Below are 27,499 nucleotides of genomic sequence, written 5' to 3' on the forward strand. Positions count from 1 at the left end.
ATTATAATGTCACCATTTCCCATCTCTAGAACATGTAGTGTGAAAGTGATTGTATTCATCAAACATTCACTCAAATACTCTAAAAATTAGTCTCCAAATTGTCAAAAAAAAAAAAAAAAAAAGAAGAGTGGAATGCATAGAATCACTAGGTGAAAAAAGGCATTTGGCAGCGGTTCAAACCCGGTCTAAGGCACCGGTTTGAACCGCTGCCTATGTGAGGGGTGCCAAAAGTTGTTTAATAAGGCACCGGTTCAAACCGGTGCCAAAAATGGCCAACAAAAATTATTTTGTTGTTTTTGGCACCGGTTAACCGGTGCCAAAAATGCCCAAAAATATATATATATTTTTTTTGTTTTGTCCAGCCAATTTGCGAAATATCAACTAGAATCGAAAATTTGGAATATATCAACAAGAATCGAAAATTGCAACATATCAACAAGAATCGAAAATTTGCAATATATGATTAAAAAAAAATTACAACAAAAAAAAACTTTGATTACAGCATATAAAAAAAATTACAATATAAATTTTAAAAAAAATTATAATATAAATTCAAAAAAAAAAAAAAAAAAAAAAACTCATTCATTCTTGCTTGTATATTGCTTCTTCGATTTCAGATCTAAATAACATACCTGCACCAATTAAAGCAAAGAAAAAAATCGATTAATATAATTAAACTTCGAAAGAAAAAGCCCAGAAATTTAATCCCAAAAATTAAAAAAAAAATTGAAATCGGTGTTACCCAGAAAAAAAAATTAAAATTAAAAAAACCAATGCAAAAATTAAAATTAGAATAAACCCAGAAATTGGAAAAAATTAAAATAAAAAAAAAACCAATGCAAAAAAATTAAAATCGAATAAACCCAGAAATTTGAAAAAATTAAAATAAAAAAAACCAATGCAAAAAAATTAGAATTCGAAAAAAATTAAAATCGGTGTTCGAAAAACCCAGAAACAAAAAATAATTGAAATCGAAAATAAATCCGATTTAAATCTGAAAAAAAAAATCAAAATCGAAATTGGTTAGAAAAAAAGATTAAAAATTCGATTCAAATTAAAATCGATTAAAATTTTAAAAAAAAACCCAAAAATTCGATTAAAATCAAAACAATAACCCAGAAATTTGATTGAAATCGATCTAACAACAACCCAGAAAAAAAAAAAGAATTTAAATCGATTAAAAAATAAATTAAAACAAAAACCCAGAAAATTAAAACAAAACCCATAAATTCCCTCACAAATCGGTGTTGCATGTGGTCTTCAAAAACCCAGAAAATCGAGATGTTGCATGTGTTCTTCGTGATTGTGAGGGAGAAGAAGATCGAAAAATTAAAGAGAATTAGATGGAGAAGAAGAAGATCGAAAAATTAAAGAGAAAAATCAGTTTGAGGAGAAGGAGATCGAGAATGGAGAAAGAGGAGGAGATGAGAGGAGAGAGAAAGAGAAAGAGGATGAGAGGAGATAGAAAGATTTTAGGGTTGGGGTGGGTTTAAAAGGACCGTGTTTTATTTTTGTTTTTGTTTTTTTTTTAATGGCTTCGGTTCAAACCGGTGGCCTATTTGTTTTTGGCACCGGTTTGAAGTGAACCGGTGCCTTTTACTCTGGTTCAGTTTCCCACCAATTTTGTAGGCCATTTTTGGCACCGGTTTGGACTGAACCGGTGCCAATTAGGGGGTGCCTTTTTGATATTTTCTACTAGTGAATTTGAGTGCTTGGGATTTGAAAGATTGTTGACTCTAATTCTTTTCCCCTTTTTCTCATTCTCGAAATCATATGACAATAGGAGAAGCATAATTGTATAAAGTATTTAATTCTTTTTACTTGTAAGCTCCCTTTGATTTTTTTAAATTATCGTGTAATGTATCATAAACTACAATGTAATTTTCGCAATCACTTTCTTGTAATTTTTAAAATATCTAATAAACCTTATTTTTTTATATATAACTTTTTAGAAAACAAACTCCATTTTAAAAAGAGTATTTTTTTTTATATATATATAAAAAAACTATTCCATAGCTTTTTTAAGGTTCATACAAATACTGAAACACACTTTGCCACTTACAAAAAAAATAAGGGAGTTAATAATTATTGTGGGACGGAGGCTAGAAATAATTATAATATTGTATCAATGTGTTTTCAATAGTTGTACATCCTCTATAAAACACAACATTTTTTCCCATTTTGATTCCATGGGTTGCCCGTGAACTAAATTTAAAACATTTATACACATTGCGGTAGCTCTGATTAAATTGCCAAATGTTTCATGTGAAACTCCACCGTCGTACGTCAGCCCCTTATATTTTCATTACCAACCAATTTTCCATTTTCATGCAATTCATTTCATAGCTAGCTTAATTAATCACTTCATTACCCAAAAAATAAAAAGAAAAGCAAATTCTTCTATTGTAGAAAGAAAGATTACGTAATAAATGGATGCATTGTGGAAATTAGAGGATAAATTGAAGATATCAACACAAAAAGCAGTAGTACTACTTATTTGTACGTCAATTTTAGTCATACTTGTTTGCTTAACCATAATTTTTGTAGTCCTTAAGAAGAAGGCCGCTCAAAGGAACAAGATCGCGTGCCACGATGAATTTGATGAAGAGACCGAGTCTATGATAGTGTACGAAAGATCTCATTCCAAGTGTGGATTGATGGAAGTAAGGAAGGCATTGTTGGGGTCGGCGTGTTGGAGCTTGGCACACAAGTGGAACGACGAGAGTGTTGTGCTAGGGAAACAAAGGATGAACGTTGTGTCGAGTTGTTTGAAGTGTTTAGGTTGTGTAGGCCGGTCGAAGATGCCCGTTTGGCAAAGGCCAATTCTAATGGGTGAGAGGTGTGAACTTCCTAGATTTAGTGGTTTGATTTTGTATGATGAAAGGGGTAGGCCAATTACTCACCACTATGATCATCATCACCATCAGTATTACCAACAGGTGAGCAACACAATATATAACCTCCTCCAATTTGTTTCATCTTGCTTATTGTCTTAGGACTTGTTCACTTCACCTTATTTTTGCTGTACTGAAATTAATTTTACTAAAGTAAAATAATTTTTTGTTGAAGAGAAATTATTTTTAATGAATTTTTTTTATAGGTAAACTACACCGGGCCTTATTTGAAATCATTGACATAATATAAGAAATTTTAATTCATGCGAAATCTTATTTGATTTGTTTATTAATTTATATTTTTAATATATGCAAAGATTTTTTATATAATTTGTAATTCAAGATATTTATATTTAAAATAGGAGACTAACAAAAGAAACAAAAAGAGTACTTATTTACTTTATTTTCAATTTTTGCAAAGATTGATTCGAGGGTTAAGATCTACTTCCTTGGTTCAAAAAAATTTCTAAATTAAAAAATTGCACTATATATCTTGTAACGAAATTTTTACTAGTACTAGTGCTAGGGCTCATATAGTCATATACTCATATAATTAGTGCTTACAATCATATTGATAAGTTTATGATTTTTCCTTCATAATGTGATTTTCGAACTTTCTCTCCATTCATTGATAAAGGGTACGGTTTATGGGCCAACATTGGCATCAAGACTTGGGTTTTTGTGTTGTAAAAATCCATTTGTACTATTGTAGGAATTATCAACTTTTTTGTACATTATGAAATTACGTATCCATCTATTAATGTCTATGGTTATGGTAGATAAACTATTAATTGAAGGTCTTGATTTAGCGGTCAAGAAATAGGATTTATGTGTGTTAAGACATGTGTTTAAATTTTTAATATGTTGTTTTTAGTTATGGAAGGTTGGCTAAGGGAAAGTAATATGTGAGTCGTGTGATTATAATTCACAGGAAGAAGCAGAGTTTGCAGGAACGACGGCGGGTATGCTTTTGGACTTACTATGATGGTTGAAGCTAGATCTCACGAGAGTGTTATTCATGCATGCTTCCTTTTCTATTCGATGTGATTTTCATAATATGCAATATCAAGGAAGAGATGTACATACACTATATCAATTTGGTTTTAGCCTCTCTTTTCTTATTGTAATCTCATACAAGTATAGTATAAAAGATCAGCTATTTCTCTTTATATGAAAGAAAATAATGCAAGATAAAATGATCAAATTTTGATTTTACAAACTTGTGAATGTCTAGTGCATTTCTACAATCGTTAAAATTATTACATTTCTACAAACTTGTGAGTTGTGACTTGTGAGGTCAAGTGCAAGCTAATTTTTCATGTACCATCCATTTCCATTAGCAATTCAAAGAGAGTTATTTGCAGTAATTCTAGTCTCGTGTATAAAATATATATATATACATATATAATAATATAATTGTTACACCCTTGTTCCTTATAATTCTTTAATACACTTGTGATTTTTGTAGTCTCCAATGAAATCGGTTTGACAGTTCGGTTTCGGTTCGGTTTGAAATTGGGTCGGTTTGAAATCGGTTCAAGTGTCTTACGGGTTGGATTCTGTTTGGTTTAATTAATTATCAGTTCGATTCGGTTTCGGTTCATTCTTGAGCGGTTTTAATTCAGTTCGGGCTGTAAATGGTTTGGGTAGTAAACAGTTCGATGCAGACGGGTTGCGGTTTGTTAACGGTTCGGTGTAAACGGTTTTTATACCGGTTCAAACAGTTTCGGGATGGAAACGGTTTCGAGTTAGAAACGGTTCGGTTCTTTTTCTGTTCAGTTTTATTTTGGTTCGGTTTATAACTGGTTCGATTTGTTAACGGGTTCGACTCTTATACGGTTTAACGTTATTTGGATAAGTTCCATTTTGCGTTTACTAAATTATGGTTTGAAACTTTTTTTATTTTAAAAAGTCGGTTTTTATCGGGTTGTTTGGGTTCGGGCAGTTAAACGATTTGGGTTTGAAATTTGATAGTACTTGCTAACCTTTTGCTGGTTAACAAGTTTTATATCAAGCCAAGAATTCATCACTTTATAAGTAGGGTTTTTTCGAGAGTGGTGGGCTGGGTGGCCGGGGTTTTCGAGGGTGGAGGAGAGGTCGCCGAGGGTTTTTGAGGGTGTGGGAGGGCCAATTGGGGTTTTTCGAGTGTGGTGGGCTGGGTGGCTGGGGTTTTTGGGGGTGGGGGAGGTGTCAAGGTGGTTTCGGGGGGTGGGGGAGGTGAGGTTCCAGGTGGTTTCAAGGGAAGAGAGGTGGAAATTGAAGGAGGAGGGGAACGACTGGTTGTCGGCGCTAGAAAAGGGAAGGGAGTCTGGGTGGCGATGGCGCCGGCAAAGGGATGGGCTGGGTTGCTGGTTCGGTGGGGAGGATGGGGTGTTTTTTTTTTTAAATTTTTAAATTTAAGTTGATTATTAAAAAAATAAAAAAACTAACCGTGGTTAATGATTTTGACTAAAAAGATGTTAACCATGGTTTAATATTAACTAAATTGCTTCTTAAGTTTACCATTGAAAATTATAAAAGATTAAAGTTTACCAAAGATAATAAGAATTTTTGCAATTTACCACTGAAAAAATTAAAAAGTTTAGTGTTACCATTGAGAATTTCCCAATATAAAAAGGAACGAGTAACATTTACTAGTGTAATGACATGTACATTAACGATTTACCATTTTTATATTTAAACAAGTTCAATGACATTAAATTAGCAAATCAATAGTTCATACTTTGTAGTGCAATGAAGTATATGTAGTAGTAAAAAGTTGCTTCTACCGTTTTTTTATTTGACATGTTTCATTTATTATGCTTGTTGTCATTCTTGTCAATGCATAATTTTAAATTTCAATAACTTCAATCCTTATATTAACTTTTTTTGACACAAATTGGTTTTGTGTAGAACGGACTCACGTAAGTCCGGTTTATAATGCACACATTTGTCCCCCACTTACTATTATATACTCACCGTTGCCGAAAGAACGACTCATTTGGCCTAATTTTAGTCCCAAAAAGAATGACTCAGTAGCATTAAAATTTCCACCAATTTGCAACAATATTTGTGCAAAATTAGTTTCCCCGTATAAAATTTTGTTTTTCCATATACTTTTATTACTATCTCTTTTTACTTTTATGTAAACTCCATGTAAATTTATTTTTCCAATATACTTATACTTCTTTTATTTAACTTTATTAATACCCACAAAATCAATCCAAAAGGCTTGTTCTTTCGAGAACGGAGGTAGTATTATCCAGCTTTATCAATAGGAAATGTGGGACTATTAGCAGCAGATTTGTTGATATCATCAACTGGTACTGAAAAATCGGCTCCACAAACCCTCTTCAATCTACTCTCTCTCTCCTCCAATCTTCTCCCTAATTCTCAACCATGGTCGCTCTTCGCCGCCGTGGAAGAAGGACCCATCGAGCTTTCGCCGGATACTCCATCAATTTTTGCTACAAATGACGATCCTACTTCTTTTCAAGTCTCTACCAGTGTTGAGAATTGGGGCGAAGACGGTGAAAGAAAGGCCTTATCCGACCTCAAATCGGGACTCGAAGAAGCCATTTCAGTAAATTCCTTATTTAAATTTAGAAGAGGAGAAAGTCGATAACCCAGCCGAGCAATTGAGCAAAGAAGAGGAAGGATAGACAGAGATTGAAGGAGATTACGAGAGTAATATTTCCATTTAAGGTGTACCTTTATTGCCTAGTAAAGGCTCAGAAGGTACTGAAGTAATTGTATTGAAATTTTGTCTAATATTTGATAGTTACAATCCAATATCTGACTATAGTAATCTAATTACTTACACTTTTAATCTAATACAAAGTATCTGATTATTATAATCTAATTTCGAACAATTACAATCTAATATATGATAATCATAATATAACATCTGACTATATTAATTTAATATTTGACCATTAGTTTTAATTCGTGACACTTTTAATCTAATATATGATACTTGTAACTTAATATCTGACGATTATTATATATTTCTGACAATTAATAATTTTTTTTTAAATTTGTATGATTGGATTCACTTGAGTCCGTTCTACATAATACTTTTCCATTCTTATATTAATTAGTTGTTAAAATTTTCTTAAAAAAATAAATAACAAAATAAAGATACAGAATTGTTTTTACAAACCAAACTTCGTAAAGTTTTATTTACTTTAAAAGAAAAATAGAAATTAGATTTTGTTACCGCACGGATCCTATCTATAAATCTATTAATGGGTTCACCATTTAACATATTTGACATTATCTTTAATTGCACTACTTGTTTTGGTTACAAGAACTAGGTAAAAGGGTGTAAGGCGGGGAATACCAAGAATGCCCATGTGTGTATGTTACTACAAACAATGGAGACAAAAAAAAAAGTGTGGTAATAAGTTATTATCAAATGTTCTTCAAAAAAAAGTTATTATCAAATGTATGTAAATGGTATGATTGTGTATTTGGTGTGTGAACATATGATAAAAGTTTATGAATGCATATCATATAGGGATATGGAATTAATACTTTGTACTACCTCCGGTTCAAATTACTCGCAATTTTGAGATATTTTATATTCTCACAAATAATACCCAAAAGCTACCAGTAATTTGGACCATAGGCAGTATACAACTTCTCAAAAAGAAAAATAGTGCAATTAAATAAATAAAAAAATAAAAATAAAAATAACAGGGAAAGTATGTTATGTGAGATCAAAAAAGAGGTTAATCCTTCTATTAATATGAATTAAATTGAGTCTTTTTTCATGCCTTATATATACGGGTAAACCTCTTCGCTAAATCCTGTAAATCACTATATATATATATATATATATATATATATATATATATATATATATATATATATATATATATATATATATATATAATCTCGTAAGAATTTTTTCTTATGTGAGAACACTTTTTATGTTCTAAATTTTTACCCATATGTTCTAAATTTTAAATCTGATGTTCTAAACTTTTTCCCAGGTGTTCTAAAGTAAATCAGATGTTCTATATTAGTACTCACATGTTCTAAACCATAAATTAGTTAACTTAGATGTTATAAATTTCGAATGACTTATTCTGAAATTTTAACTTATATGTTCTAAATTTTAAAACGTGCGTGTGTTATAAGATTTTTAGTTATATGTTCTAAATTCGAAAGCATATGTTCCAATTTTTACTCACATGTTCTATATTTTTACTTATATGTTCAATATTTTTACTCCCATTTTCTATATCTTATACCAAGTGTTCTAAATTTTTTATTCACATGTTCTAAATTTTAAATAAGATGTTCTAAATTTTAATCATGTGTTTTAAATTTCATAAAGCAAATTTTTAAAATTTTTACTTACATGTTCTAAATTATATATCAGTTCTCATATAAGTATGAATTCTCACAAATGAACCTATTCTCACCGGATCCCTATATATATATATATATATATATATATATATATATATATATATATATATATATATATATATATATATATATATATATTTCAACAACGACCATAAATTTGTTGAAAAATCAGTAAATTTTGTGTGCAGTTGGTCATACCATGGGGTTGCTTGTAAAATAACAAAGTAACTCATATAACAATGATCGAGTAGTTCTAATACTAATACTCCCTCCGTGTTTTTTTAAGTGACACACTTTCCTTAAACGGCCGTTTTTTTTAAGTGACACATTTTCTTTTTTAGAAATTCCTTACATTTTAATAATATACTTTCACCCCACTATCTCTTACTTTATCATTTCTCACTCCTTTCATGGTCCCCACTTCCTCTCACATCCTTTTACTTTATCATTTCTCACTCCTCCAACCTACCCCACTAACATCTTATTTTATTAAAGTCAATAAAATCTCCCAAAAATATGTGTCGGTCAAACTGGGTCACTTAATAAAACATGGAGGAAGTATATAACCCCTGTAATACTAACTGAATAATTCCTATAACATCGATGAAGTAACCCATACAACATTGACCGGATAACCCCTGTAACATCGTAGAAGTAACCCATATAACACTGGTTGAAATATCCCTATAACATCGAAAAAGTAACACATATAAGTATATAACACTGGTAGAATATCCCCTATAACACTATCTTAATAACCCTTATAATCATAAGTTTATAACCGAACAACCTCTATACATTAACCGAATAATACTCTATAGCATTAACCCAATAATACATGATGAGCTGATCACGCGGTGAAAATTTTACCCTACACCCTAGTGTAGGGTGTGTTCCCTACACCCCCCCTATGCTACGTCGTTTTGTAGCTGGTATTTGCGATTCTTTCCTTTTTTTTTTTTTTTTTTTTCCTTTTTTTCTTTTTTTCTTTTCTTCCTCTTTTTTCCTTTTTCCTTTGATTCTTATTATTCAATTTATGTATATATATGATTTTAAACCCTATTTTTTCTCTCTCTTCAATTGATCAACCAACCTCCATTTTAGATCTACATTTTTCTCTCGCTAATTCATCTTCTTCATTTGATTTTTTGAACGAATTCGTTAATTGTTACCGATCATCAATGGCGAATTCTGCATCTGGAGATTGCGTTGATTTTGATCGCGATTGCGAGCGTGTGTTTCCTTCTGGACTTCGTTTCGTTGATTCGTTTGTGCAACAATGTGAGTAATTGTGATCATAATTTTTCAATTTTTAATTATCCCTAATTTGTTCTGTTATAATGCTCTGTTAATTTAAACTTAATTGATGTATTATTATTCACTTTCGATTTTTGAATTTACTACTTTGATTACATTATGATGAACGTTTTTGGATTGTTGTACTTTGTATGAACATTTTGTTGCTTCATTTGTTGTTTCATTTGTTGTTTTCTCTGTGTTTTAGAATTGTGTGTTTTTGTCGTATATTTTGTAGATTATACTTTCAATTAATCGTTTATGTTTTCTTATTCATTGTTACTAATGTGTTTATGTTCAGTCTTAAAGTCATTTTTGATCATTTATTTTTACATTTTTATATCGATATTATGTGTAGTGGTAAATAATGAAAATATTGTTCAAAATATTATGTGCTGAAATTCTTTTTGCAATTGATCATGTGCTGTTTTGATATTGAACATTTTACTTATTTGTTATTGTTCATTCATGAAACTCTTTATGATCATTTATAATTGTATATTGTGCAGTGGAAAAAAATGATGATATTATGTATTTAGAAGCAGAACAGTCTGAATTAAAGGATAAAGAATTTAAATCTGAAGATGAAGCTTTCGAAGCGTATAATGAATATGCTTTTAGGAAAGGTTTTGGAATTCGAATTGGGAAGAGTAAGAGAAGAAGAGATGATTCTTTTTTGATGAAAAGATTTGTTTGTTGTAATGAGGGATTCAAAGATAATAAGTGTAAGAATAAAAGGATTTATGAGAAGTTGGATCATCGAACTGGTTGTTTAGCTTTTGTGCAGTTTCATATTGATCATTTAGGGGTCTATACATGTACAAGACATGAAATGGTTCATAATCATGCTATGATTCCTCCTGAAAAAAGGCATTTGATAAGGTCTCAAAGAGATGTGAATAAAGAGCAGCTTCTTTTCATTTCAACAATGAAATTGAGTGGAGTCAAAGTTACTGATTCTTTGAGGGTTCTAAAGAAGGAGGTTGGGGGATCTCCTAATCTTTGTTTTACTGCTTCTGATGCTTATAATGCATTGTCATCTGAAAAAGCTGCCCAAATTGAAGGATGTGATGGTAACCAATTGATTAAATATTTTGCCAAGAGACATGTGGATGAGACAGATTTTTATTATGATTTTGAACAAGATGATAGTGGTGCTTTAGTTAGTTTTTTTTGGCGTGATGGTAGGATGATGAGAGATTATCATTACTTTGGAGATTTGTTGGTTTTTGATACAACTTATAGAACTAATAAATATGGAATGATATGTGCTCCATTTGTTGGGATGAACCATCATGGTAACAATGTCATGTTTGGTATGGGTTTTATTCTTAATGAGCGCACCGAGTCTTTTGATTGGTTGTTTGATACATTTTTGCACTCAATGGGGAGGAAAAGTCCCATTACAATTATGACTGATCAAGCACAAGCGATTGCAGCGGGTATAAGAAACATTTTTCCTTCAACTGTTCATCATCGTTTATGTGTATGGCATCTTGAACAAAATTCTAAGAAACACATTGGAGCATTGAGAGCTTTGGAAGGCTTTACAGATTTGTTTGGATATCTTTTGAAGTATTGTGAAACTCCTGCTGAATTTGAATATTTCTGGAAAAGGTAAATTATTGTTTTTTGTATTTATTTTTTATTTTTATTATGTGATATATTTGATTATTATGTGATATATATATGAACATGTAGTGTTTTACATATGATCATACAATTTACTTTGTTATGTATGTTATCATAATATTATTAGTGTCCATATTGTTTATGATCATTATTCTTTACACAAATGTACATATTTTAATTTATATTTTGTTCATTTTTAAATTAATATATGATCATTTCTGTTATACAGGATGTGTGATAAATACAAATGTGAAAATGATGATTGGTTATGTGATTTGTATAAAATAAAGGAAATGTGGTGTCCTGCTTATTCTAAGAAGTATTGGTCTGGTGGTATATTGTCTTCTCAACGTAGTGAAACTACTAATAAGTCAGTTTCACAACGTCTTAATAAGACTCAAGGTTTATGTGATTTTTATCATGTTTTTCTTGATGTCATTTCTGAGTGGAGAAGTAAGGAAGGTGCAAGAGATTACAATACTCTGAGGGGTAATAGGCACCTAGCTTTTGCTAATATTGGTATATTAGTTCATGCAAGATCATTGTACACTATTCAAGCTTATGTTCTTTTTGAAGAGGAGTTCATTAGGGGGACAGCTTATGATCATGTTGATAATGGTTTGCGTTTTCCAGAATATTCATATCTTCTTTGGAGGCCTGGGAAGGATATAATTAAGCATGAAGTTGTTTTTAATAAGGAAACACATGCAATTTGTTGCACATGCATGTACTTTAGTGAGACTGGTTTACTTTGTTCTCATTCTCTTCGAGTATATCATTTGCATTGTGTGCGTAATATTCCACAAGAGTATATAATGAAACGATGGACAAAGGCTGCCATGTGTAGTCATGGTATTGAAGAACCTATTTTGAGGACAAATGTTGTGGCTACTAGTGTTTGGAGGTCACAAACAATCAGAAAGTTTGTTAAGTTGATAACAAGTTGTCAGAATTCTTTGAATGCAAGGGCAGAGGTTGAGTGTTATTTCAATCTGTTAAAAGAAAAGGTTGAGAGTGTATCAGGTGTAATTGACTTTAGTGAACCTGTTAAAGAGGTTGAAATTGTTGATCTTGAGATCAAGAATCCTCCAAAAGCTAGGCCTAAAGGTGAGAGGAATGTAAGGCCTAAGAGTACCTTGGAGAAGCAGTGTAACAAGGCAAAGGGTAATTTCAAGAGGAAAAAGTCTCTGTACACTCCTTACAAAAGGGGTATAGGGCAAGCAGTTGTACAGGTATATGATCATTTCATATTTTCAAATTGATCATTTCAGTTTTCGTAAATGATCATTTATGTTTTTTCTTTTTAAATAGGAACTTGATGAGAACGGTTGTGCTGTTACTTATGCTAATTCTATTAGTGATCCCATTGAATTGATTGTTTTGAGCAATAAACGGGCTCAGGTAAATTCAAATGTGCCAAAAAAAACATTTTATTTATATTTTATTAATATTGATTTTTATAATTTAAAAATATTGGTCGGCTTAAAATCAGCTGTTGTAGAAGAAATTCCTTCTAGTTCTAAGGAATCAAATCATAGTATTTCCAATGATTTTGATCAGGTATATGAACATTTATGATCTATATTATAATTTTTTTTTATTTAATTTTTTATTTTTTATATTTTTTTTTGGTTTTTTTGTAGGCTACTGGTGAAAGCTCTCTTTCATCTATCATATCTATTGATGTTGATATTTCATCTATTGCTAAGGTTTTTTTTTTTTCCATATTTGTTTGTATAAGTGTTTGTAACTGATCATATACTGGTTTATTAATGATCAATTTAATTTTTTTTAAAGGCAAAGGATTTAAATCTTGAAGGTGTTTCTGCTGTTCAACCTTGTTCTAATTTTGTTGCAAATAAAGGTGCTTCTGGTGTTAAAACTTACTCTCAAATTAATCCAAGAGTTCCAATTCATACTAGTGCGTCAACAAAATCTCCTGTTGTTATTCAACCTACTGTTCCCAGGAATGTTCAAAATCAAACTCAGAATTGTTCAAACACCAATCCAGAAATGATCATATCCAACTCCAGGAATGTTCAATCAACAAATGTTCAAGTTATTTCTCCTACGGTTCAAATAAATGATCAAGGATTTCCTGTTCAGAATGTTCAAGTTACTCCTCCCACAGTTCAAAGAAATGATCAAGGTGCTCGTGTTCCAATTCTTCAATCAAGAAATGTTCAATTAGGTTCTAAAAAGATTTCTTCTAAATATGATAGGTTGTTAGCCTTTTTTGATACAAGTGTAGCTAAACGTTTGGCTAATAAAGATAAATAATTAGTATTCCAGAACTTTATAAACATTAGACTTTTTTGTAATGTTGATTTAATTACTATTTTGTAATTTTGAATTTTCGATCTATTATATAAAAAACTTTCATTCAAAGATTAAAATGAAATATCAATTACAATAATATTAAAATAAAATCCATAAGTCTACTTCTAAAAAAAAAAAAATAGTCATATATAAGAAATGAACATATACATAGTTGTAAATGAACATTTGAAACTACAAAGTTGCAAATTTTCTAGCTTTCCTTCTATTTGCTCTTGATTCAGTGTTTTCTTCAAATAACATCAGTTCTGCTGTGTATTGGAGCCTTAGATTTCTAATTTGTTCCACCTGTTGAACAAAATGAATTGTCAAATTTTAATTAAACAATCTTTACTGTTTCATAAATGAATATTATATCTTAAATAATTGATCATTTATAACTCTTACATTGTTTGGTTTTAAATCACAAATCCAACTCTCATTAGGATCAGCAGTGAAGGTTTCCATATGCTTCATAATGTAAACTCCACAGTTTGTATAGTCATTGTTGCTACGCCATTTCATCTTTTCCAAAACAACTGTGTAGTCTTCAATTCTTTTTGCATCTTGATATCCAAGGTGTTTCATGTACTCTGCCAATCCTTTTAACTGATAGAAAAAAGAGTAAAAATTGTTTAGAAGTTTGTATTGTGATGAAGACATGAACAATAAATAAAAATAATTGATCATGTAGTCAACTATAAATGAACATATTATCTCACCATCATTTTTGGTTGTTCTTCATATTTTGCTTTGACTGATACCTTTTTTGGTAGTTTTCTATTGTCAATTATATGAATTTTGTCTTCTATATGATTGACGCACAACAGAAAAAAATGTTGAGAAGTTGATACTGGGAAGAAGACCTGAACAAATTATATAATGTTATTGGACAATATATTGAATGTAATTGAACATTTGTATTAAACAAGAATTAATACCTGTTTATATCCAACAATGCTGTCAATTTTATTCAACTTCAGTTCATTGTCAATTCTGTCTATGAAGGCATTAATTCTTGTCTTCATTGATGATCCTTCTTGACAAACTCTATTTGTGCACATAATGTGCTGTTGAAATACAAACAAACATATAGAAGTTAAATGAATTTTTAGCAATTATTTATCATAGGAAAATAGAATCAATAATATAAAAAAAGAAGAAAGACTAACATGAAGCACTGTTGAGAAATAAATCTTGTTTCTCGGCTTTTTATGATTAAGAAACCTTGCCCATCCATCTATGACACAATTTGTCACTTCAACATCATCTCCAAGAGTTTTCATTTCATTTCTATTGATGAGATTCAAGCCATCATAGTATAAGAGTGCACTGCATTATGAACATTTAATAATATGAATGTGAACATATTTTTATAAAAGATATTAAACCTTAAGTTTAATTAGTGTAAGTAATTACCTTTCATCTTTTCCACCAAGAGCAAAGTCTACTGCAATTTGGTTCATGGCTTTCTCATCTTTAAACAGATCCTTGTACTTGACCAAGTAAGGAGATCGGAAAGCAGGAGGAATTGTTTTCTTTTCGCGTTTTGGTCTTGTTGTTCAATATAAAATATTGTTAAATTAAGAAAATTATGAGGAACATAAATGAACATTTGAGTGTATATAAATAAATTTGAAATTATACCTTTCAACCTTTTCCTTTTCAGTTTTTTTCTTCTTTTCTGCAATTGACTTTTTCTTATCATCATTCCTGGTCATATTACATAACACAAATGTACATTTAGGTATATGAAAATGTTCATTATTATTTTTGAACATTTACTTAATATAAATAATGTACCTTTTTGTGACTTTTGAGGATGAAGCAACAATCTTCTTGTTTTCACTGAAAAGTGAAACAATGTCAGTACATATTAATAAAATAAAAGCTTCTTATGTAACACCCTGAATCATTTTCAATTCATAAAATGAAAGATATTGATTTAACATAAACCTATTGATTTAACATAAACCACACATTCATATTACATATTCAACAAAATAATGTTCACACATACAATAGTTTGAGAAACACCAGTTTCAAGTTACAACACGATAGTAACATAAGTTAAATTGTTCCATCTAGATATTTTATCCTACACCATTACATAACCCTAATAGTAAGACATGTCTTCAGGATTTTACCCCTCCACTTTTTCATCATTTTTTGTTTTTTCAAAAACATCTTCCTTGTTTTGTTTTCCACCTTCAACTGTGTTTTTTGGATCATCACTTTTTTCACCACCATCTGACCTAGGGTCAGCATCAACCACTGAACCAGATCCTGCATCTAAGAAAAAATTTAATTAGATATAATATAATTTCTTTGTAAATGAACATTTGAGTATTTATAATTGAACATTATACCTGTTCTAGGCAATCCTTCATTATCTGACCTAGTGTCAGCATCAAATTTTGAACCAGTTGCTGCGTCTAACAAAAAAATACAATTAATAATGAATATTTCTTGTTTGTAAATGAACATTTTACACTTTTTAATTGAACATTATACCAGTTCTAGAAAATTCTTCAATTCTTTGTTCTGAAGCTGCTGAAGTTTTACCCACATCCTTTTCTTCAGCTGTATTATAAATCATCATTTTGGAGATACACTAAGTTAATAGTATTTACACATAATAATTAGAAATGAACATTTCTACTTAAGTTTATGTACATTATTATTAAATATATGAACATATTACCATTTGTTGAAATTATTGGTTGTTCAATTATATCACCAAGTGTTGAAAAGGTGGGCCCTGTTTCTGTTTAGGACAATTTAGACCACAAATTTAGAATTTTTCATATAAAAATTAGGATATATAGTCTCTTTTAGTTAGAATTTACCAATGGCTGGAGAAGGTGGAGTCAACCCCAAGCTGAAAGCTTTTCTGATGTCATATTCTTGTTCTTTTTCCTTTCCCTTTTTGGTTAATTTCTTCCCAGTCATTTGCTTCTCAGTTGTTTGCTTTTCAGACCCTTGCATCAGATTCTTCTCAGCTTGTGCAAGTGCATTTAGGAAATCCTCACTGCCAAAGAATTCTTCATCTTGGCTTAGAATTGATGGTTCCCTAGCTACCACCTTTCCTAAAACTTCATCAACTTTTTTCACCAAGTCATTTCCAGGGAAGATATCCTTTGCCTTCACCAATTTTGAAGAAAGCTTTGACAGGTTTGAACAAGTTGTTTTTACCAGGGAAACAAAATCATCCATAAAAACCTATATGAATGAATATTAAAAATTATGCAGTTGAACATTTCAGATTATACAAATGAACATTTATGTTAACAAAAGTGATCATTTTATAACCTTAGGACTTTCTTCAACTTCTGCAGCAATCCTTGGTAGAATTTTCCCTCTCCCAAATCCCAATTCTAATTCAATCTTCAACCTCTCAAGAACCATGTCTCTATTCCATGCAGATATGATAGGAATTTTTCTTGGAGGCCTTTTGTCTAACCTCTGAACTCTATCAAAATAGAACAACTACAAGAAAAAAGAAAACATGGAACAGAACATAAACAATAAAAAAAAGTGCATTTATTTAAATTTAAATGAACATTTTGTATCTAAGAATATACCATCAGAAATTGAAGAGGGCCTTTGTAGAACCCCTTGCCTTGCTGCTTTCTCCAATCAACATGACATTTGATAAGTGAGTCATATACAAACTGACACCAGTTCAAATTTTTTATGTTTTCTTTGTCCATCATAGAATAAAGAAATTTGAAATGGCATTGATTGTTTGATACACATTTCATCAAGCAGTTCACAGCCACTGCTAAAAAGTTAGTAATGAAATGTTCACTTGGTGGTCTGTTGTTGGTGAATTTATCATTTATGTATCCATTCACAATCTGCAAACAAAATGAACAAAACATTTATACTTTTGATCATTTAATGTATTTAAAATGAACATTTAAAACTGATCATACCTGACTCACTGATGGAGTTTTTCCTGACCATGATTTTCTCCATTTCTTCAGAAATTCTGCATACTCCTCACTAATTTTATCAGACTTTGGCTCAACAATTGGAATTTCTCCTGTAGGCAAGCCATAAACTACCCTAACATCCTCTACCTCAATTTCTATTTTTTCATTCTTTGGTAGTTCAAAACACTGGCTATTTTCTTCAAAACTTCCCAATAACCAGTTACAGAACTTTTGATCAAGTTGAGGTAAACTAATGTCAAGAAGTGATCCTAACCCTATATCAACAACTTGTTGTTTTTGGGTAGGTGTCATCTTTTTTATCCATGCAATGAACTTCACATGTCCTCCTCTCTTTGAAGATTTCTCTTCCTCAAATTCATCTTCCTGAATTTCCTCAACTTCATCAGTTTCTATTGCTTGAACCATTTCAGTTTTCATTTTCTTTTTTCTCCTACCTTCAATCTTTCCTTCATCATACAGTACCATCTTTTGCTCCTCCTTTTCAACCTTTGCCTTCACTGAATTCCCTTTCTTTGCCTGTTTCTTCCTTGGCTTTACTTCATCCTCTTCCTCCTCTTCCTCCACCTCATAATCATCCTCACTGACAGGCTCTTCTTCTGCTCTATAAACTGACTCTTCACTATCATCATCACTGTCAGTAGAACTTTCATCAGTAGGATCTTGAGAGGGTTCATCTGATGGTACTTCTTGTATTTTTTTTCTCTTTCCAGCATTTCTCTTGGCAGGACTGACATCTGAAAATTAAATATATATAATTTTGTTTAAGTATTGAAAATGTACAGTAAGCAAATGATAAAATGAACAAAATTGTTTTCTCAAATGATCATTCTATATATAGAAATTGAACATTTATAATATATCATTATATACCTGCTTTTCTTTTGCCAGCAACCTTAGAAGTTTTCTTCACTTCTTCTAGAGTTTTCTTTTTCCCACCTATATATTGAAATTGAACATTAATGATATACCATCATAAATGATCATTCTATACATTAAGATTGAACATTTACCCTTTTTGCCTTGGTCTGGAGGATATTCAGCAGGAGCACCTGCCATTTTTTTTATTGGAGTAGGTGCTGGAGGTGGTGCATCAGCTTCCTTTTGAATAGGAAAATTCCTTGTAGACATTCTTCTCTTCTGTCCTATTTTTGCGGTTTCTTTAGCAGGTTCAACATCCTTCTTCAGGCTTCCCTTTTCAGATTCATCTAACAGAACATCTATTGTTTTTAAAAAAAATTTATGTTAGTATATTTGAAAGTGTAATATTTATTGTGTAACAGAAAAGTATTATGATTACCTTGGCTCCTTGTAATTCTACCACTTGGCACAACAACAAGGCTTTTGTTTTTGTTTTTCCTTGCAACCATTTTGTATCTTGTTTTCATTTTGGTTGACTGATCACTTTTTTGTGATGATGGAGCTGTCTCCTCACTAAGTTTTGTGGAAACTTTATCATCATCTTGATCTAGAAGATAAGTTTCATCCTCAATTTGAACAAAATCAGGTGCAATTTGTGCTGCATATGAAATGATCAAATATAAAAGATTAAATAAACATTTATTAAATTGGATGACAAATGTTTACTATATACAATATAAATGAACATTTCAGGTAATGAATATGTACATTTTCCACTATTTACCTTTCGGATCTGTTGTCTTTGTAGACTCATCTTCCACTGTTTTCTCTTTAGGGATTTTCTCCTTTTCAGGCTCTTTTTTTCCCTCTTGTCCTTCTATGAAAATTTAATTAGTTAATATTTATATATTTTTTTTAATCTTATTGAACATTCAATATTATGTAGATCCAATATGAACATTTTATGTAATAAAAATGTACATTTATAAATTTTTACCTTCTACATTTGTTGTCTTTGGAAAGACATCTTCCACAGTTTTGTCTTTAGGGCTTTTCTCTTTTTCAGTCCCTTTTTTTCCTTCTTGTCCTTCTATTAAAATTTATTTAGTTAAAATTTAATTTTTTTAACCTTATTGAATATTTAATATTATGCTTTTCCAATATGAACATTTTTTGTAATAAAAATGTACATTTTAAAATTTTTACCTTTTTCCACAGTTTTCTCTTCTATTGGCCCTTTTTCTTTCTTTTTTGCTTCACCTTCAAAAGTAATAGTATTGTTAAAATTGATATTTATGACTATTAAACAAAAATATTCAATAAATATGATCATTTACCTTTCCTGATTTCCTTGCTTGCCTTTTCCATTCTTTTGAGATTTCTCATAATTCTGATTGTCGATTCTTTGTACTTTCTGTAAATGTATGATATTAACTTTGAAATATATTCATTAATTGATTAAATTAATTCAATTATTTAAATTTAAACATACTTTGGGTTTCTCTCTATGTTTAAATGTATTTCTTGCATCTTGTCCTTTAATGTTGTTATTCTTGAATCATCTTTGGGTTTTCTGATATTTCATTAAAAATATGTTTGAATTTACAATTTTGATTAGTAAATAAAAAAATGAACATATAACTTATATTACTATTGGTCATGAGCAAACTTTTTTGTACTGATTTTCAAATGAACATATAGTCTATCAAAATTGAACATTTAAGTTTTCTTACTTTTGGCCAAGACTATTCTTTACTGGATTGCTTTGCACTTTTGGTTGAACTTCTTCTTGCTTGCTGAAATCAATATTAAGAAATACTTTAAATAAAAAATGCACATAAATTGTACATAAAATATACTGTTATAAAAATGAACATTTATTTATATAAAATTGATCATTAGTATACCTTTCATCCCTACTCTCTTTGTCAGTTGTGTTATGTGTAGCAGACACACTCTTAGTTGTTGCATTAGTAGCAGGAATGTTCTCACTTTGTTCACTTAAAAAAAACAGAATTATTTTATATAATATGATATTAAAGTATGAACTAATTTATACAATGAAGAAGATAATTAGTTATTTTGTATAAAGCTTTTATACCTTATTGTTTGATTTGTCTCTGGTGGTCTTGATTTTGACATAACAAATTTCACTCGAACCTTTTTTTTTTCACTAAAATTTTAAGAATTACCTAATAAGTTTGGTATATATATACAATGTACAATAATTGAATGTAAAAACAATTATTTTATACATATAAACTTACTTGTTTAAAGTGTATCTTTCATAACTATTACCATATTCATTTTGTTCTATAACCTTCTTTAGAGTTAATGGTTCAGATTTCCCATCTCTAAATTGAAGCAAGTGTATCACTCTAAATGGCACATCACTACATTATAAATTAATTACATGACATTAGTTTGAATGCATATCACTGAAATGATTATTATCATATTTATATATGTGCATGATGATTTAATGAAATGTATATTTGTTATTTAAATCTCAATGAATACTCAAATGAACAAATATACATATATGATCATAATTATATCTATAAATGAACATTATGAGTATCAAATATGATCATATACAATGATGTTTCAATGAAATGTACTTTTGTTTTTAAATCTCAATAAATACTCATATGAACAAATATAAATATATGATCATAACTATATCTATAAATGAACATTATGAGTATCAAATATGATCATATACAAATAACATATTAAACAAAGATAAAACCAATTTTATCAAATACAACTAGCATATTAGACATGAACATAATATATTCTGTAAATGACTAATTACCTTGGTAGTGGAGACATTGTTAAATCCGTACCAATTGACTTGTCAATATCTTTTAAAAGTTCCGGATCTACAATTGGATCATTTTGGCGGTTTTTTTTCAATTTGTCTACTCTTGACTGAAGAGGTACATCATCATCATCGTCTCTGTTTTATTTAATAAATTGTTAATGTTTTAGTTATTTTCAGTAAAATCTTAGAACAATTACTACAATCGCAAAAATTTTTAACAAAAATTAGGTTTTACAAATAAATTCGCTCTATAATTTTCATCGCAAGAATATGAACAAATTAGGTTTTACAAAAGTTAGAGTTCATACATTTCTTCAGAAATTTTCAACAAATTACTCGTCTCTGAAGTATTCTTCTCCAAAATCATACTACAATTGCAAAAAATTGAACAAAAATTAGGTTTCACACATAAAATCGCACTATAATTGTCATCGAAAAAAAAATGAACAAAATTACTTACTCTTTAGATACATTTTGCTCCGATTTTGCAGTTTCTTCTTTCATGTTCTTCTCTGTAGTGGTTTTTTGCAAAATCGCACTACAATCGCAACAAAATGAACAAAATTAAGGTTTCACACATAAAATTGCACTACAATCTCAAAAAATGAACAAAACTAACGAAATTACTTACTCTTTTTTTTTTGTGATTGTTTAATTTCATCTCGAATATCAGACATTTGAAGCAATTATGAAGTGTTTTGAAGCAATTTTGCAATAATTTGAAGAGAATTTCGTTCCGATTCGACGGTGTTGATGAGAGAGAAATTCTAGAGAAATGAAGAAGATGGTTTTTAGAGAGAGAATAATTTGAAATGGATAGTTTTTTTTTTTTTTTAATAATATATATGTGGGGTAGGGGAAGTTATTTCTAATTTACTGTGGTTAGTGGGAGTGAGTGGGGGTAGTTACTGTAGTTTGTGGGGGTAGGGGAAAAACGCAAACGCTGCGTTTTGTAGGGGGTGTAGGTTATGGTACCTACACTAGGGTGTAGTGTATACTAATACGATCACGCGGTAAACAAACGACATAAAAGTAAAAAGTTAGTGAAAATTTTATTAGGGCCGATTTTGTTTGAATATTGGTCATCAAATTCTATCCTTGGGGCCCAATCACTATTTTGTCGGATTGTTTCACCTAGTCATCATAATATCCTACGTGATATTATTATCCTTGAAAGGAAAATGACCAAAACCAGTAATTGCAATTATAAGGAATAAAAATACCTCTGTATCCTTATAAAAGTCTTAAAAATCATTTCTCCACCATAACAATTGTTTTCACTTTTTTAACAACGTGACAATTTTCCCTTATAAAAATGTCACATCTTTTGTGACAGACTGTAATACAATACCTCTTTGACGAGCATACTTACATTTTAGATTTTAGAAGAGATTGGTCTGAAAACACCACACACACAAAAAAAAAAAAAAAGGGAAAAAGGAATTTTAATTTTATTTTCATATCCAAATTAAATTCATGGTTTCTTCACTTTCAGTTGCAGTTGCATATTCTGCTCTCAAAGATGCAGCTGGGGTTGCTGGTAATTTCCCATTTCTCTCTCTCTCTTTTTATTTTAAATTATTGGAAAAAACGGAGATTTTGTATTGCAATTTTTTTATAGTTGAATGTAATTGATTGATTAGTCAGATATTATTCTCTCTTTTTGGGTGTTAATTTTTGTGATTTGACTTTTTTTTTTCAGATTAGATTTCATCTTGTTTGAGGTCAATCATTAAAATTTGTTGACTCTATTGTTGGAATATATCAAGGAGAGTTTTTAATTTCTGGGAATTTATGATTTGAGCAAAACATTTAAATGCTGATATTAAATTGAGTCATTCGAGTGTAATTGGTTAAAGATTGCATAATTGAGTAATTATTTCATACGACCTCCGTTTCATATTGTTGCAAATAATATGAAACGGAGGTAATATAATCTTTGCTTAGTTGTTGCGATCAGTCATCTATCCTAGAAGCCTTATACTGTATATGAATGATTATCTCTCGTACTCCCTCCGACTCTAAAAGTTCTTCGTAATAGGATAGTACAGTGGCAGATATAAAAGTCAAAGTGGAAGTACTTTTTAAAATGATGGGATTAATGTAGTTGTGAATAACTGAATTTATATGGGAGTTAATGAGTTATCAATTGTTCATTTCGATGATGTTGGTCTATTGGAAGCACCTCATATCGTTGTTGTTGCGAGTTTTGAATATTTCGGTTTATTTTGAAAAATAAGTACACCAATTTAAGATGGGAAAAGTAGTTTTCAGTTGTTTGTTATCATATTTAAAATTGAACATTTGAAAGCTATCAGTGATGCTGATTTAATGACCAAGGTAGTTGTTATGATAGATATTATTTGTAGGATTTTTTTATGTCATGACTTTTGACTTACAAACTTTCATCTGCATTGCATTACAGGGAACATCTTTGCTTTTGGGCTGTTTGTGTCACCAATGTGAGTTTTACCACTCGAATTCGTGTGAATATTGCAAATTTCATTCATCTATGTTCAAGTTTTTCTGAGTGTTATTCTCATTGAATATTCTATAACTTGTGCAATAAACAGACCGACATTTAGGAGAATTATCAGAAATGGGTCAACAGAAGAATTCTCAGGATTGCCCTATATATACACCCTCCTGAACTGTATGATATGCGCCTGGTATGGGTCACCCTTCGTATCAGTTGATAATATATTGATTACAACAGTCAATTCGACTGGGGCTATCTTCCAAATAGTCTATATATCCCTCTTCATAGCATATGCTGAGCGAGTGAGAAAGGTATTATATCATTTCTGATTTAACTCTGGCTATTGATTGGGAGTATCATTGAATGGTTTATTAGTTGATTGCTTTCATTTCATGTTATGTAACAGATGAAGATGCTTGGTTTTCTATCTGCTGTGGTTGTCTCGTTTGCCATTTTGGTCACCTTGAGCTTAAGAGTCTTTGACTTTAATTCAAGGCAGATTTTTGTTGGGTTCTTGAGCTGCGCATCTCTAATTTCAATGTTTGCTTCACCACTCTTTATAATCGTATGTTTTCCAAGTTTCAGCACTCTTGTTTGATTTCTTGCAATATATTGAATCCTCCTTGGCTAATTAACCAAGGGATCAATGCGCCCTCAGCTAACTACAGTTTGCTCAATAAGGGTGCTGAAGACATGTCGTCGATAATAGTTGCTTAACTAATTATGTAAATACAGACTATGCCTTTTCATTTCTGACACACAGTATTGACTTTACAGAGACTGGTTATAAGGACAAAAAGTGTCGAATATATGCCTTTCTACCTTTCACTCTCTTCTTTCTTGATGAGCATGTCTTTCTTTACGTATGGGATGCTTAACTGGGATGCATTCATCTATGTAAGCAGTCTTATATCTTCACTTATCAAGTATATTGCTTAATGTTTTTTTTTGCCCTTTTACTGAATACAGTCGTATTTGCTTTCCTGATTGAACTCCAGGTTCCAAATGGGATAGGAGCCCTTCTCGCAATCATTCAACTGGGACTGTATGGCTATTATAGTAACAAGGCTAATGAAGAACATGAACCTTTGATTGTTTCCTACTCATGATAATTTTTGCTGAAATTCACAAGGTAAAGCTTCATTGAAGCTTCTCACTTTGACCTTTGTAAATAAATTTTAACATCATGGAATGAGCGAATTCATGTGCATCTATTTGCACCCTTGCAGGAAAACTGATAAATGGTTGTTCAGAAGTGCAATGCTGCTGTTCTTCCACATTGGAAGAATCCTATAAGATCTGTGCTCTTTCTTCTTCAGCTATCTCTTCCGGTCACATTGGCTGGTGCCTTGGGAATTATTTGTTTGCATCAAGCAATTCTTTGTCACAGGTGATGTCCACCTGATATTTATTCCGATTGATTCATCCATTCATGAATGGAATACCTTCTTCCTGCTTGAGGAGTATTTCCATTCTTTGCTTTGTATTTGGAAAAATTCTTCAGCAAATTTTGTAATTTTTTGGGTGCAAATGATAAAAAGTATGATTAATTTGGTTATTCTCTGCAAAAATTACCACAAAGGAAAACTTGAAGGGTTGAACTCTTTCTTACAAGTTAAATACTCAGTATTATGGTCTTTGTCGAACCGGTAGTTGGAAACAGATAACCTCAAATTGGAATCCATAACACCAAGCACAACTTGGTCTTTGTCCCACATATCTACCAAGATGGAGTGATAAAAGGTTATCTATGTGTTCTCTAATTTTTTACAATTGAATTTAATAATTGCCGACGCACAACTTTGACGATCCTATAGGTATCTTATTAGTTATATACTTTAAATTAGTAAGATAACTTTGGCGATTAGATGTTCATGGGCATTCAGAGGGATGACAAAAACAGCAATCCAAATGAAGGAGGGATTCTGGTACAAGATAGGGAGAGGCAGTGATGTGCATACAGAGAGAGATAGGTGGACATCTGGAGGGAAGGTGAGACTGAAAGATGGAATTAACGAGGAAGAAAGGAGTTATGGGAGTTTTTCGGATTTGATGGATGACAAAGGATTATGGAAAGCAGGAGTAATCTGGAAGTTGTTCGACTCTGAATTCGTTAAACAGATTCTCTTTACACATCCCAGACTTGATCAGGATGATGAAATCCTTTGGGGGGAACAAAGAATGGGGAGTATACTGTGAAATTAGGGTACAGATGGTTGGCAAGGCAGGGGGAAGGGGAAGATGAGAAAAAGAATCGATTCTGGAAGGAGTATTGGAAGCTGAAAGTACCACCCAGCTGGCTAATAATGCTCGGATGGAAAATCTTAAATGACGCATGCAGTTGTAGTGTAAGGCTTGCAAAGAGGGGCGTAAATGTTGACACATCATGTGTTGTATTGTGTAGGAAAGATCAAGAAACGCCTTACCTCTTCAGAGATTGCGAAGTTACCAAGAGGGTGTGGCATTGTGGGCTCCTAGGGTTGAGGATTCAGAATGAATTGTTACCAGTAGGGAAATGGGTTAAAATTTTTTTGGCCTATGCTTTGCAAAACAAGGAAAACCTCCTGCTCGCTGGAGGCATCTTAGCTACTTTGTGGTGTGTGTGGAAGCACATGAATTATATTATATTTAGAAATGCTACCAGCTCGCCTATCAGGATAATGCTCTTGATCAGGGAAGCGGTTGACGTAGTAGCAAGGGAGATGAACAGGCCGACATAAGCAAAGCAGTTCAAGTATCAACAGGCAACGGTGCAGATGAGTTGAACTTTTGGCAACGGGGTACGCATGAATCACAAGAGGTAGTAGTGGTAACAGTGGATGGAGCATGGAAAAAGGAAACGGGGAAGCTAGATGCAGTGGCGGTAGGATGGGTGCTCTCGAAAGAGGAAGCTTTAACTGAAGAAGGAAATAAGAGAGTGATTGGTAACTCTGCATTGCAATGCGAGTTATTAGCCATAAGAGAGGGAATAAGAGCACAACAAAGATTCGATCAGTTGGAGGTCAGAACGGATAGCAAGCTTAGTGTAGAATCCTTGAAGAATCCGCAAAAGGCTCCAAAGGACTTGCAGAATCTGGTCTTCGATATCCTTTCCTTAAGTTCTAGTCTAAAGTACTTTTGTGTTTCTTATGTTCGTAGGAATGTTACCATCAGAGCTCATATCCTAGCAACTCAAACTAGGAATATGAGACAAGGGTAACTCGGTTTTAGTTTATGTAGTATGTTTCTTATTTTGTTTCCCAGCTGTCATAAAAAAAAAAAAAAAGATAATAATTTTATGTAAAATGCTTGCGTCGTTTTTTAAGTTACGTTACTTTTATTGGACAACTTGTCAGTTATTGGTCCTTAATCCTTAGGGCAAGTACGAGTTAGGTCATGCGGGTCATACGTGGATTGGTACCTATTAGGTCAAGATAGCCTCTAGGCTGGGTTTGGGTTTGGTTCAAGTCAAGCTTGGTTTGACTTATAACCGACAAACTCATTTTAAGTTATCCTTTCGTGTGTAGTTCATGTTCTGTTAGAGTTGGGTTTATTTTGGATATGGGTAATTGGGTATGATTAGGTTAGGTTTGGGGCAGTTTTTGGTAAATGAATTCAAGACTCGGTCTAGTCTGGCTTACTATTAACGAGTCAATAAACTATTAACAATGGTGGGTTGTAAATGCACACATCAGCGAAGGAGAAAGAAAATGTGGAGTTGCTAGTGTTTGAGACGATTTTCTAGTTCGCATTAACGAAGAGAGGGGGTATGTACTTACTAGAGACTAAACCTGATTATTGGATAGGTTTGGAGCAATTTATGGTACATGAATTCAAGTCTCGGTCTAGTCTAGCTTACTATTGATGAGTCAATAAACTATTAGCAATGGTGGGTTCATTG

At 31.4% G+C, this 27,499-nt stretch overlaps 4 protein-coding genes and 1 long non-coding RNA gene across 5 annotated transcripts; 3 read left to right on the forward strand and 2 right to left on the reverse strand.

The window, feature by feature from the left end:
• Positions 1 to 363: 363 nt before the first annotated feature.
• Positions 364 to 1,399, reverse strand: LOC110694518. The gene is made up of 2 exons (XR_002505897.1): positions 1,239 to 1,399; positions 364 to 632 (listed from the first exon to the last, which is right to left on the reverse strand). It is a non-coding gene; the product is annotated as an uncharacterized LOC110694518 (long non-coding RNA).
• Positions 1,400 to 2,047: 648 nt separating this feature from the next.
• Positions 2,048 to 2,996, forward strand: LOC110694568. The gene has a single exon (XM_021871740.1). It carries the CDS (start codon positions 2,430 to 2,432, stop codon positions 2,994 to 2,996), a length of 567 nt encoding a protein of 188 aa, XP_021727432.1. The 5' UTR covers positions 2,048 to 2,429.
• Positions 2,997 to 9,256: 6,260 nt separating this feature from the next.
• Positions 9,257 to 13,483, forward strand: LOC110694080 (protein FAR1-RELATED SEQUENCE 5-like). The gene is made up of 7 exons (XM_021871238.1): positions 9,257 to 9,533; positions 10,058 to 11,165; positions 11,410 to 12,412; positions 12,492 to 12,581; positions 12,657 to 12,740; positions 12,824 to 12,889; positions 12,978 to 13,483. Exons 1-7 carry the CDS (start codon positions 9,299 to 9,301, stop codon positions 13,458 to 13,460), a joined length of 3,069 nt encoding a protein of 1,022 aa, XP_021726930.1. The 5' UTR covers positions 9,257 to 9,298; the 3' UTR covers positions 13,461 to 13,483.
• A 144-nt stretch (positions 13,484 to 13,627) lies between these two features.
• LOC110694569 lies at positions 13,628 to 15,282 on the reverse strand. The gene is made up of 6 exons (XM_021871741.1): positions 14,916 to 15,282; positions 14,669 to 14,828; positions 14,438 to 14,566; positions 14,219 to 14,362; positions 13,905 to 14,105; positions 13,628 to 13,805 (listed from the first exon to the last, which is right to left on the reverse strand). The coding sequence occupies exons 1-6, from the start codon at positions 14,960 to 14,962 to the stop codon at positions 13,692 to 13,694; spliced, it is 795 nt and encodes a 264-aa protein (XP_021727433.1). The 5' UTR covers positions 14,963 to 15,282; the 3' UTR covers positions 13,628 to 13,691.
• Positions 15,283 to 22,400: 7,118 nt separating this feature from the next.
• LOC110694081 (bidirectional sugar transporter SWEET2-like) lies at positions 22,401 to 25,180 on the forward strand. The gene is made up of 7 exons (XM_021871240.1): positions 22,401 to 22,680; positions 23,566 to 23,602; positions 23,714 to 23,930; positions 24,026 to 24,184; positions 24,397 to 24,516; positions 24,618 to 24,751; positions 24,849 to 25,180. Exons 1-6 carry the CDS (start codon positions 22,617 to 22,619, stop codon positions 24,726 to 24,728), a joined length of 708 nt encoding a protein of 235 aa, XP_021726932.1. The 5' UTR covers positions 22,401 to 22,616; the 3' UTR covers positions 24,729 to 24,751; positions 24,849 to 25,180.
• The last annotated feature ends 2,319 nt before the right edge of the window (positions 25,181 to 27,499 follow it).

This window comes from Chenopodium quinoa, unplaced genomic scaffold (genome assembly GCF_001683475.1).
Source record: "Chenopodium quinoa cultivar QQ74 unplaced genomic scaffold, ASM168347v1, whole genome shotgun sequence".
NCBI classification, from domain to species: Eukaryota; Viridiplantae; Streptophyta; class Magnoliopsida; order Caryophyllales; family Amaranthaceae; genus Chenopodium; species Chenopodium quinoa.